Genomic DNA, 13,742 nt, shown 5'->3' on the forward strand with positions numbered 1-13,742 from the left:
CATGAACGGTTGTCGTGTGTAACACAACTTTCGAACACTGAGAGTGATCGCCTGGGGAAAGCGTCCATGCTTGATATCGTATGGTACATGACCAATAAGTTTCAAGTACAGGTGACCATAGCTCAAAGTGTTAAATTATTGTCTACATTTTTAATTATTAAAACAACTTTTCCTGTAATATATGGTTGCTTACAGTTTTGACAGTTTTGCACTTTATTTTAATTTTATTACAGAGTAGGTTAAAAAGACATCTTTGTTTGTATGTTTTTGGAAGGATCTAGAAGTGAGCTCTCAGATTAGTCAATCTGTGCTTTTGAGATGGGAAGAACTCTTTTTTGAAAATTTTATTCCATTTTCCTAAGTAATTGTTTTGTTTCTTTCACAGGTAAAATCCCAGATGAAGCCAAAGCCGTGTCCCTTTTAGTTCCTTCTGGTACTCCAGGATTGATACCCGGTGCAGGCTTGCTCCCAGTCCCTACTTCAAACCCCCTTGCTTCGGTAAGTGATTTTTTTAATATATTAAGATCTGTGAATTTGCAAATATTATTAATAAATATAACACTTGACATTAGTGTAGAAGCTATATGGATTGATAGTTTCCTTTGTAAAATTCAGTCTTTAACTTAATGGAACACAGGGCTGTCTGAGGAGGAAACTAGCTTGTGAGCAAAGGCATTGACATACTATATGAATAGAGGGCTAGTTAACTAAAAGGAAGCAGTGTTATGGACCAGGCCAGACCCCCTCAGACATTTCAAGAAAGTCGCCCAGACCGTAACTTTGCTAGTTGTTTTAGGCGGGTGTAACGCGGATATTCTACGAGTGATGCAGCTGGTCAAATTTACAAAATTACCAAATGAAACGCAAACAAAAGAGAACCGAATAGTGAATAACTTACCCGATATGAAAATCCAAAAGATTATACAAACTTGATGATACTGTTCCCAATACTTGCAACAATCCCCATAAGCATCCCTTGGCGTAAAAGGTTAAATCATACACAGGATCTTGCAGGAGAGAAGTCTGAGAGAGGGTGAGCATGGACCTGCTTCTCTTGAGTTCAGCAGCTTCAAAACTGCTTGATTTCTTTCAAAGAAAAGCTAGACCAAAAGCCAAATCAAATGAGAAAAGCTGAGCTGGGAGAAATGGCTAGATCCCATTTCATTGTATAAGTGTTTTTTTAAACTTAATAAGCTTTTACCTGAGGCACTATCTGTTAGCAAAAAGCAAACTGACCCTATAATCCTTAGATTTTTCGCAGTCTGTGTTTTTTATGACCTCTCTGGAGAAATAAAAACTAGGGCCAACATAACCTTTTTAAAGGAACAGCATCATTACTTAATAGATATATAAATGCCCTTTTCCCATATTGATGAAATGTAACAAGTAGGCTGCCACAGGGATCAGTGCTGGATGACTTGGGTAATGGAGCTAAATGTATGTTAGTTAAATTTGCTGATGACACAAAGATAAGTTGAAAAGTAAGTTGTGGAGAGTACATTGTGAGAGTGCAAAAGAAAAATCTAGGCTGTAAGTAATATCATGAAAGATGGATAAAATGTATCATCATCTTTGGAAGTTGAATTGATTTAAAGGAAGCATTTGAATATGAGTTAGGGCTGTGGAGCATTTTTTACATGGTCTGAAAACTATCTTGGAACAGTGATCCAAAAGAACAATCCAAGCCGACATAGAGAATCCTGAGAGTGTTAATGGAGCAGATTACAGATATCCCCCACTTTTCGAAAGTTTGCTTTACACAACTTCGCTTTTACGCATCACCTACATTAGTATCTCTTTTTGCTAACCAAAAGAAATCTGAAGAGGATTGTCGCTTTGATGGGAAAAATGTGAAATTTATCACATACAAATTAATGCTTCTTTGCTTTACACCATTTTGGTTTACCAAAGGTTTCATAGGAACACTCTACATTCAGATAGCAGGGGATACCTGTACTCTACTCATCTAAAAACAAAGTGCTGGAAAAATTCAGCAGGTCTGGCAACATCTGTGTAGAGTGAAACAGAGTTAACATTTCAAGTCCAATGAGTCGTGTACTCAACGCATTGACTCTCTTTTTCTCTCTCCACAGATGTTGCCAGATCTGTTGAGTTTCTAAATCACTTGCATCTGTGGTATTTTGTTTATATTAAAAATGCTTGTACATTTGGGTTTTTGGCAGGCAGTGTAAACACATTATGCTATTGGTTTTGTTCAGTTCAGTTCAGAAAATAATAGACTTCTAGTTGAAAGAAATTAAGAATTGAGTTCAGAAGCAGATTTTAGTTTATTAGATTAGATTCCCGACAGTGTGGAAATGTCCACACTGACCCTCCGAATAGTAACCCACCCAGACCCATTTTCCTCTGACTAATGCACGTAACACTATGGGCAATTTTGCAAGGCCAATTCACCAGACCTGCACATCTTTGGACTGTGGAAGGAAACCGAAGCATCCGGAGGAAACCCACGCAGACACTGGGAGAATGTGCAAACTCCACACAGACAGTCGCCCGAGGCTGGAATCGAACACAGGTCCCTGGCGCAATGAGGCAGCAGTGCTAACCACTGAGCCACCGTGCTGCCATCTCTTAGTAGGTTTGATTTAGTTTAATTCAGAGGAAATCAGCCACTACAGCTTCCAAGCCAGGAGAACTTTGGATAGCAATCATCAAATTGTTTAAATGTGAAAGGTTTATGCCACTCTGAGAGGCATCAAAAATACTTTCTCCACAGTTCCAGAAAGAACAACTAGAAGGAGATAGTAAAATGGAAGCACAGAGTTGAGATGCGTGTATAAATTCTCTGATCTTAACTCTCAGTAATGTATAGTGTTGGGAATCCAGTTGAAACTATGTTTTAATGTTGGAGTTAGTAATATTTGATATTTTAATAGCAAAATGTCTATATAGCTGCAATATCTCCATATCAAAGGGAGGCAATGGTCTAGTGGTATTATCGCTAGACTATTAACCCAGAAACTCGACTCATGTTCTGGCAACCCCGGGCTCAAATCCTGCCATGGTAGATGTTGGAATTTGAATTCAGTAAAGAATCTGAAATTAAAAGTCTTAATGATGACCACAAAAAACAATTGTTTATTGTTGGAAAAACCTATCTGGTTCACTAGTGTCTTCGCAGAAATCTGCCATCCTTATCTGGTCTGGCCTACGTCATTCCAAAGCCTACAACAGTGGTTGACTCTGAACTTCCTGATGGGCAATAAATGTTGGCCAAGCCAGGAAACCCCACATCCTGTGTGTGAATTGTTTTTTAAAAAGCTGTCCTTTTTTTCCCTCTTGCATAATAAACAGTTAATTTTTTAAAAAATCTGAAACCTTGCTTCAGAGACCATTGTTAACTAACTAAGCAAAACAGTGAAACATGTGATCTGTCCAGCTTGGTTTTGTTTTGGGATCTCACTTGTACTGTCAAAGTCGGCAGTATTTAGTATATAAAAAGTATGTGAGAAAATGTGAACGTGCCTTCTTTTGTAGGAAGTGTCGAAAAATAAAATATTATTTAAATAAAGATTGCAGCATTGTGAGGTAAACTCTAATGTACAGAAGAGTCTAGGTGCCCTGACAAATGAATTATAAAAGGCTAGTATGCAAGTCCAGCATGGTTGAGAAGGCAAATGGACTGTTGTAGCATATTGCAAGAGGAGTGGACTCTTTGTAAAGGGCATTGGTGAGATCACATTTGAAATAGCTTTGGTGACCCTTATTTAAAAACGGACATAATTTCATTGGAAACAGTGCAGAAGAGGTCACTTGATTACTGGGATGAGCAGTTTGTCTTATGAAGACCGCAAGGCAGCGGAGGTTTAAAACCAGACCCACATGTGGGAAAGGCTTCAAGAGTAAACCTCAAGGAAAAACCTGTAGACAGGGCTCCGAAGGCAGTTTGTTGTCATCTATTCGTTCTGGCAGCTTCTGTGACGACACGAGTACCAAACTGTAATGACTTTGCTGTTCCTTTGGATTAGCCAGTGTCATGGAGCGGAGGACGTGTTTGATGGCCAACAGCTTGTTCCCCATACCACATCGCCTAGGCTTGCATCCTACCACCACCGCACATGGAGAAAACGCTCCAACTTCACCCACAACGTCGACACAACACTGGGAGGAGTGGGGGGGGGCAGCAGATACTGATTTTAAGTCATTGCTAGATTGGCATAGAACATGATGCCAGAGGTTGCTCCCTACAGTGGGACGGATTTTAGATTCCCACTGGACAGCTGAGCAGTCCTCAGCCAGTAAAGTACTGTCCTGCCACCGTCTGCTACCTGATTGGGTGCATGGGGATTAGGAATTATCCAAGCAACAGATTGCACCAAGCAACAAAAGAGACCAGCTCTGAAACTGGGTAGTTAGAACGTCCAGACAATGCTGACTGGCTTCTCAGAAAAACTCCAGGACATCAGCAACTCTAGAAAATCAGCTGTCATAAATAATGAGCTCAAGAGGCTCAACATGGACATAGGTGCCCTTCAGGAAACAAGTCTGGCAGAGGCAGGCTCACTGAAAGAGAAGACTACACGTTTTACTGCCTGGGGAAGAGCTTTGATGAGCCCAGAGAGCTTGGGGCTTTCCAGTAAAAACAACCTGACAAACACAGTAGAACAGGGCAGCAATGGCTCAGAGCGACTCTTGACTCTTCGCCTCAACCACTGGTAGCCTTGTCAGCCTGTATGCGCTGACACTGTCCTCCATGCCAGACACAAAGATAGAGTTCTACGACAATCTTGCACCCCTCATTAGCAACGTCCATAGGAAGGAGTAACTTGTTCTTCTGGGCAACTTTAATGTTAGTGTAGGTGCAGACCACAACTCATGGCCCTCCTGCCTTGGGCATTTTGGTGTGGGCAAAATGAATGAGAATGGACAGTGACTGCTTGAGCTATGCACTTACCACCATTTGTTCATCACCAACTCCTGCTTTCAGACAAAGCCTCGGTACAAGGTTTCCTCGACATGCGTGCTCAAAGCATTGGCACCAACTCGATCTGATCCTAGTTAGGTGCACTGCCGTTAAATACGTTCTCCATGCATGCTTTTACCACAGTGCGAACTGTGACACAGACCACTCCATAGTGTGTTGCAAGATTAGGCTGCAACCTAAGAGATTCCTTTGCATGAAGCAACATGGGAACCCTCGCATTAATGTCAGCAAGATGTCCCAGACAGAGCTTATGCAACAGTTCTAAAATGCTTTCAACAGAGAATTCAGCGCCTTGTGACATGGAGACTGTGCCACAGAGAAGTGGGAAATCTTGCGGAATACCATACACCACACATCCCTAGCTATCTTTGTAAAGAAGACCGACAAGACACACGACTGGTTTGAGACTAAGGCAACCAAGATGACCCCTGTCGTTGAAGCCAAGCATGTTGCCCTAGCTGAGGGCAAGTGGTCAGCTAGCAGAAAGAACCTGCAGATTCTCCGGGCTGTCAGGAACAAGGTTCAGCAGACTGCCAGGTGTTGCGAGTACTGGGCACAGCTAAGAGAGGAAATTCAGATGGCTGCTATAACTGGGAATATAAGGAGAATGTACAAAGACATCAAGAACGCACTAGGACCAGCTCAGAGCAAGACAGCCTTCCCCCCTCAAATCCTCTACTGAGGAAGTAATCACATACAAAGGCCAGCAGATGGAGAAGTGCGTTGAACACTACTCTGATCTCTACTCCAGAGAGCATACAGTGTCAGATTCAGCACTTGGTGTCATCACTTGTCGACCATGGACAAGCTAGCTGCAGAGCCGTCAATACAGAGCTCAGCAAGGCCATTGACAGCCTGGCCTTAGGTAAGGCCCCGAGTAATGACTGGATTCCTCCAAATCTGATCAAGTGCTTCCTGCTCCCATTGCATGAAGTCCTGTCTCAGTGCTGACAAGAAGGAGCTTTACTGTAGGCCATGAGGGATGCCAAGATCATTGCCCTCTACAAGAACAAGGGTGAGAGAAGCAACTGTGAGAACTACAGAGGCATCTCTTGCCTCAACACTGTCAGAGTCTTTGCTCGGCTCGTCTTGACTCACCCACAGAAATTGGCAGAGTCACAATGCGGCTTCCAAGTTAAAAGATCAATAGTAGATGTCGTCATCTCCCTTCGCCAACTGTAGGAGAAGTGCAGTGACCAGAAAATGCCCTTATATATCGCTTTCATTAATTTCACCAAGGCGTTCGACCTGGTCAGCAGAAACGGCCTTTTCAAGGTTCTTCTGAAGATTGGCTGCCCACTGAAACTGCTGAGCATGCTGGAATCCTTCCACAGTAACATGAAGGGGACAGTGCCGTTCAAAGGCAGCTTTCCTGAGCCCTTAGACATCCACAAAGGTATTAAACGAGGCTGCATCCTTGCTCCTCTACTCTTTGGGATTTCTTTTGCTCAACTCCTGAAACATGCCTTTGGCACTGCAATGGAGGGAATTTACCTACGCACTAGATCAGACAGCAGGCTCTTCAACCTAGCCTGCCTCAGACCCAAACAAAAGTAAATGTGGCACTTAGCAGGGACATTTTGTTTGCTAATGCTGCAGTTGCAACACACACCCAGCAGGAACTCCAGTCACTGATATATTGCCTCTCCCACGCTTGCAAGGATTCCGAACTGACTATCAGTCTGAAGAAGACAAGCGCCCTAGGACAGGACACAGGCACTGCCGGTCATCACCATTGATGACTACGAACTCTGTCCATCAGTTTATGTACCTTGGTTCTCCATCACTGACAACCTCTCCTTGGACACAGAGATTGACATGAGGATTGGGAAAGCAGCCTCCACTCTTGCTCGCCTTATGACTTGAGTATGGACAAATCCCAAGCTGACAGTGCAGACAGAAATGTCTGCATCATAAGCACACTGCTTTGCGACAGTGAAATGTGGACTACATGTGCCAGACAGGAGAGAAGACTGAACACTTTTTCCACTTGAGGACTATCCGCTGTATCCTGGGCATATCCTGGCAAGACAGTGTCCAACGCAGCAGTCCTATCTCGCACTGGCCTTCCCAGCATGTACACTGTGCTCAGGCAGGGTATACTGTGCTGGCTGGGCCGTGTCCACCACATGGAGGACGGCCGCATCTCAAAGGATATCCTCTAGAGAGCTCTCATCTGGAAAGAGACTCATTGGGCGTCCCCAGCTGTGCTACAAGGATGTCTTCAAGAGGGACATGAAGGTGCTTGATATCATTAGAATCCTGGGAAAGGCTAGCAGCTGACCGTACGAGATGGAGAAGCACCCTGAACCAACACCTCAAAACGGGAAAAGAAGCTGATGAGTGCTGTAGCAGACAAGCTAGAATAGCGAGCCATGACCGAAAGGGGCCTCACACGTCTGAAGAAAGATTGGACTTGTATTCATTTAAATTAAGAAGAATGAAAGCTGATCTCACTGAACTGCATAAGATCTTTCTGGGGATTTGACTGATTGGTTGCTGAGAGGATGTTACTCCTTGTGAAAGAAACTAAATCTTGGGCAATAACTATATAAACAAGAGGTCTCCCATTTTAAGAATGAGGTGTCAAACTCTTTTTCTTTGATTGTTAAGAGTCTGTGGCATTCTCTTTCCCAGAGAGCTTTGGAGGCTGTCATTGAATTTGTTTTTTTTTAAGGCCTCGACTAACTAGGGACTCAAAAGCTATAGCCAAGAAAATAAGTAATCTCATTGAATAACGGAGAAGGCGCAAAGGATCAAATGGTCTACTTTTAATTTGTATTGTTAGTATACTGATAGTTGGCTGCATTAGAATGGAAAATGTTGAGTCGTGGAATGAATGATGCATTTTGTGCTAAACAAATAAAAATTTGCAACTACTGTCCCATGAAATGAGTGCAGAACCCTTTCTTATTTCCCTTCACTGCTTTAATGGGTCATAGAATTTTCTAAATGTCTTAACCTATTTGAAAGCCTTCATTCAACCCACACCTGTGAGAAAAGCTTTGCCTCTCTTCGTAACCATTTTGTTCAGTTTGGCATTCCTTTCTGCTTGTAAGTTCATATGTGTATTCAAGATGTTAGGTGTTAAATGTACAACACATTTGGATAGAAGTTGATAATGTTTCAAACTATATGACTATGTTCAATGAAGCAGCTTGCTGATTCGCACATTAAATTTTATTTTGACAGATTACTACAGTCGATGCAGTTGTGAGTTCAGTGGGAGCTGTTGTTGGTTCTGTCCCTTTGACCACACTGGGAGCACTACAAGCTGGACTTGATCCTGCTCTTACAGCATTAGGAATAAACTCTCAACCTCCAGCAATGGGAAATGTGGATCCTTCGAAGATCGAAGAAATCAGAAGAACCATTTATGTTGGAAACTTGAATTCACAGGTAATTTGGTTAGTTGATTTAATTTGATAACTGGACATTGTATTCTCTTCTTGCTGTTAAAATATTCTGCTACTGGAGAGTTTAAATTGACTGGCATGTATATTGAAATCGAGCACACCAAACCTTGATTTCATCTAGAGATTTATTTGGTCATGACAGCAAGACCTTAAGTATTCCCTGTTATTACTCCATTGAAACTTGCAGGGACTGCAAGTACTGTAGAGCTTCAGAATTTATTATTAATGTATCTGCATTATCCAGAGGTTGAGGTGTTAATGTTTCCCACTCAGCCCTCAATGGAAAAGCTTTCAATTGTTGAGAACTTTGATCCTGCAGTTCATTTTACTGTATAACAAAACTTGACCAAACGTAGTTGAATGCGATGTGACTGGATTTTCAATAACTTACTGAATTTTTACAGCATACTAATTTCAAAATTACTGCTTAATATGTTTGCTTGCTCTTTTTTGTAACTTTTCTTCATTGTTTTTTAAATGCCACAGTTAAAATGAATGAGTTTTTTTTACTTTAGTTTCAATATTAATTACAACTGTTACAATTACATTGTTCTTTGTTCTTATTTTTCCACCTGAGACTTGAAAATAAAAGGAAAGAAATGTAGTTCTTAACTTTGAACATTTTTGTAGACAACAAACTGCAATCAGAATGAGAAATTTCTGTTTTTCAGTGGATTTCCAACATTGACATTTCAGAAATCCACTATTTTAAGTATCTGTTCCAACATTCCTACCAAGGTTTAAGCAATCAAAACTCTAGTCAGTTACAGTGGAAACTTGTTGCAAAGTTGTGATTGGAGGAACAGCCAGCATAGGAGAGACAGCTGCTCTTCCAATCTCAAATTCTGTCCCAGACATTGGCTGCTCCAGCTCCTCCAATCACAGGTCTCCTCTTCCCTGATCTTGCTGCTTCTCCAGAGATTAAAAGTTAGCATTTAAAGCTAGGGCAGAGACCATGTGCTATTTTAGGAACTGGAACAGCCTGGACACTAATCTTGAGAGGGAGGAGAGAAAGATCAGATGTGACCAATACTTCATTATTATTTTTGACAGTGAGAAAAGAGAGAAGGTACAGTCACTAGCCTACAAATAAGTTTTGGAACAGAGGACTGGGAAGATGAGACTTTGGAAAGCAAATAGTCCTTCCTACCATCAGGACTAGAAACCTGACGAAAGCAAACTTGCTATGGGGATTGTTTGTCAGTGGTGAAGATTCTGAATTTCAGTCTGCAGCTGATCAACGTTTTGGGCTGTACCCCTATTCCTGTTCACCCACCCTGCCAAGATTTGATCAGCAATTCTACACCACACTGACATTACTTTGCTTCTCATTTGAAAAATCTAGAAAAAAACCCTAGTAATTTTGTTTTTAATGTACCTAATAAACCTACTTTTAGTTAATTGTGTATCTGGATGAAGGTCTCTCCATTCCATTTAGATACTTGTGTTCCAAAGGAAGACCAGTCTTCCACAAAGTGCTGCTGTGTTTTTATATTAGCAGATTATGTATCCATTCTGTCAATTTACTAATGTCTATCAGTACATTGGCATTATTCTGATCTGTGTTAGCTAGATGAACCCCTCCTTTTGGTGTTGACTACATATTTGACATTGTAACTTACTATTTTATTTCTGAGTCTAGGCTGTTACTTTTTTTTTATTTGTTCGTGAGATCTGAGCATTACTAGCTAGACCAGCATTTATTTCCTTTATCTTATTGTCAGAATCACAGAATTGTTGTCGTGCTGAAGGAGGATGTTCAATCCATTGAGTCTGCACCAGCTCTATGCATTTTGCTTTCGTATTTCCTTCCTCTTTTTCCTTTTAACTCTGTACAATGTGTCTGTTGAAAGAATTTCTAACACTATCTTAAATGCCTCACTCTACCATTTCCACGCAATGCATCCTACACCTTTACTTCTCACTATGTGCAAACGTTTTTACATTTGCTTTTGTTAACAAAGCACTTTAAAACTCTGTCCTCTGGATCTTAATACTTTCCGGGAAAGGTGTTGGTGACTCACATTTTTGTATTGCTGATGTGTGTGGGGATCTGGTTAACCTACAGTGCTGTTGTGAGGGGTTCCAGGATTTTCATGTAGTAACAGTAAAGAAGTGGTGATATAGCTCCAAGTCTGGATGGTGTTTAGGTCTGAGGGAAGATTGCAAATCATGGTACTTTCATGCATCTGCTGCCCTTGTCCTCCTAGATGTTGAAGGTTATTGGTTTGAAAGATGCTGATGAAGAAGGCCTAGGAGGTTGTACATGATGAATGGCACTGATTCCCTATCCAGAACCTTATAAAACAGACTCCATCTTGTGTCTCTTAACCTTTTTTTTTAAACTCTGCAACGTTATCCTTCTCTGTTCCTTTGACTCTCTAGGTGACTGCCACTGCTTGTTTTTATGTTCCCTCTATGGATCCATTTGCCAATATCTCTCTTCTTAAGGTCTTTATTACAATTTTAGCTCAGACTTAAAAATCTGTCTCAAGTCTGCAGCATTATTGTTTGAATTCTGTGCACTGTAGAATGATTGAGTTGTGCTCCATAATGGGTTCACAACGTGATTGCCAAATGAACTCTTTGTGGAGGTCCTGTACTTTTTAAGAGTGTTGAAAAGCTAGCAGCAGCTGCGTTACCATGAGATTAAAACAAATTCAAATTTGGTCAATCAGTTTAAATTAGGCCCCAAGATCCAAAATCCAATCAAGTTTGAAGTTAGTACTTTGATAATACTAAAACCAATGAAACGATCCAATGTTTTGGGGTATAAAACCGGACATTTTGGAACAGTTGAGAGAGAACTGCCACAGAGACTGCTAGCTCAAGAACTCTCTGAAAGGTACCTGTCTGGAGAAGGAGTTTACATAGCAGAATATTGGGGCTGACTTGGAGAGAATCTACAGAGGAAAACCTACAAAGGAGACTAGGCAAAGCTGACTAGTTTTGAAACGTGATTTTTTTTTTTGTAAATCTTAATCAGGATTTTTTTTATTGGACTGTTGCAGAGTGGGAGGTAAAAGACAGGTTTAAAAGAAAGGAATTGTTAATAGTTGCTGTTTTTTTAATATATTCTGTTGGACTTAAGTTGTTAATTTTTACTTTAAATAGAGACCTCTGGGATAGTTTTTTGCCCCTCAAACTTTAACAGATTACAGCAGGGATGAATCTTTTCTGTGTTGCTGGTTTAAATTAGCAAGGGGGTTTACACCATGCTGTAACATCTTCTATGTACAACATTCTACCGTTAATAGCTGCAATATTATCTCTAATGATGACAATAATTCCTTTATTTCATTTTTCTCTAAAGACAACAACAGCAGACCAGCTACTAGAATTTTTCAGCCAAGTTGGTGAGGTCAAGTTTGTACGTATGGCAGGAGACGAGACACAACCAACCCGATTTGCCTTCGTTGAATTTGCTGAGCAATCTTCTGTACTACGAGCTTTGGCCTTCAATGGAGCCATGTTTGGGGATAGACCTTTAAAGTAAGTTTTTACTTGTTTACGTTGATTTAAAATAATGGCCAGCTGCTAATGTAAAATATATGTTAAAAATCTAGAAATAGAATATCAAGCGTTCTACTGGATGTCTCTGAATTTGCCATTTGATCTTTTTAAAGATGTCGCTATTACATTTATATCCTTTATTACAGCTTACGATGTTAGACTTTCAAATTAAAAAAAAACTCAGATATACTAATTGAATTGCTTGTTGTGAATCATGGGTTGAGAACTGCCAACACAAAGTGAAAAGATTTCTACACCAGATAGCAAGGAAATAAAATATCAACAGTTCATTCCATCTTAATTTAAGCATCAAAAATAAGTCTCCTCAGTGATTACAATAAAAATCTTAATACATTAAAGCCCAGAAGGTGACTTTTTCAGTGGTGAATTATGTCTTTGTCGTTGCTTCTGCTGTGAAATGGGTTTGTTGACTACTAAGTGATATTTCATTAAGTGTCCGATGTATTCTTTGCATATTGCTTTTCATTTATGCTTTATGAGAGAGAACTATTGTGGGATTTCTCACAATTTGCAAATACTAAATAAGGGATGTTCAGCTTAAGTGGGGACATAAAATGAATGATTTGACATCAGTGTGGAGGAAATTCAGCAAATCTACTGCTGTCATTTGTGGGTCTGTGCCAAAGTGGAATTTTACTCTTACTTTGTATGAGCTGTTTGACCTTTTTCATCAATGTTCTTGTTGTCTTTATGATACTTGTAGGAAAAACAGGAGAATATTTACTGTTCTTAATTTGATTTTGAATTTCTTCTATTCAATTTTGACTTTATAGTTTATACTGTACCTGTTAAAATATCTGAGAGTACAGTAAATGACTGATCAAATCGAAATTACTATTATTGTAGTAATAAATGGGCCAAGCATGATCCTACAGGTCACAGTGAGATAAAAAAACTGTTTTGGTGATGTTGGTTGGTCAATGCAAGCTAGCCAGGACATGGCAGAATCTCCTGTTCTTTCTAAAATACATGTTGAATAGGCAGGCTGACTGTTAATTTAGCATTTCAGCTTAAAAACCTAATTTCCATCCTGGTACTGCATTGGAATGCCATCATGTCATTGGACATGAATGCTCTACGTCCAAGTCAAATATGAGTGTCAAGCTATAAGAAAAACCTTGTGTTCTCAGCAGCATCCTTGCTCGGGATAAGAGGGATATGCTACTCTAATACTCAGAATTGGGTACCTGCTGAGCAAAGCTTCCTACCGAACAATGAAATCCGCCTATATCACCCTCAGTTGACCTGATAAGTTCTTCTGTTCCTTTTGTCCAGTGTTAGAAAGTTATCAAATCTTAGATCAGAATGAATCTTTAAATTATAGCACAGAATATCCTGCAAGGATAGTCTGTAAAATTGAAAGTTTGCAATGTGCTCGTTTGCTCCATTATATTGAATCCTATTTTACTAATCAGCCTGTTCAGAGATGTTATTACAGACCTCTGGACAGGTGGGACTTGAACCCGGGTGTCTTGGTTCGGGCGTAGTGTCAGTACCACTGTGCCAAAAGAGGGCCCACACTACATTTGTATTTTTATTTATATAAATATATTTTTTCCAGTCAACTGTTCAGAGATATTATTAAATACCTCTGGAGCAGGTGGGGCTTGAATCCGGGGCTCCCAAGCAAGAAATAAGGACACTGCCACTCTGTACCAGAGGCCTCCATTATACTTGAGTTTTACTTTTGCCACTTGGGTGGCACTGTGTTTTGTTTTTAAATTAACCTATCTTTCTAATCGATCTGATTAGATTAGATTCCCTACAGTGTGGAAACAGGCCCTTCGGCCCAACCAATTCACACCGACCCTCCAAAGAGTAACCCACCCAGACCCATTTCCTTAACA

The 13,742-nt window shown here is 40.4% G+C and overlaps 1 protein-coding gene across 1 annotated transcript in view; it reads left to right on the forward strand.

Annotated features, from left to right (window-relative positions):
• srek1 (splicing regulatory glutamine/lysine-rich protein 1) overlaps window positions 1–13,742 on the forward strand; it is a 69,708-nt gene that overhangs the window by 14,474 nt on the left and 41,492 nt on the right. Inside the window, exons 3-5 of the mRNA XM_072595732.1 lie at window positions 386–498; window positions 8,138–8,344; window positions 11,675–11,853. Of these exons, the coding sequence (XP_072451833.1) occupies window positions 386–498; window positions 8,138–8,344; window positions 11,675–11,853 (499 nt within the window). The remainder of the gene's footprint in view (window positions 1–385; window positions 499–8,137; window positions 8,345–11,674; window positions 11,854–13,742) is intronic.

This window comes from Chiloscyllium punctatum, chromosome 2 (assembly GCF_047496795.1).
Source record: "Chiloscyllium punctatum isolate Juve2018m chromosome 2, sChiPun1.3, whole genome shotgun sequence".
NCBI lineage: Eukaryota > Metazoa > Chordata > Chondrichthyes > Orectolobiformes > Hemiscylliidae > Chiloscyllium > Chiloscyllium punctatum.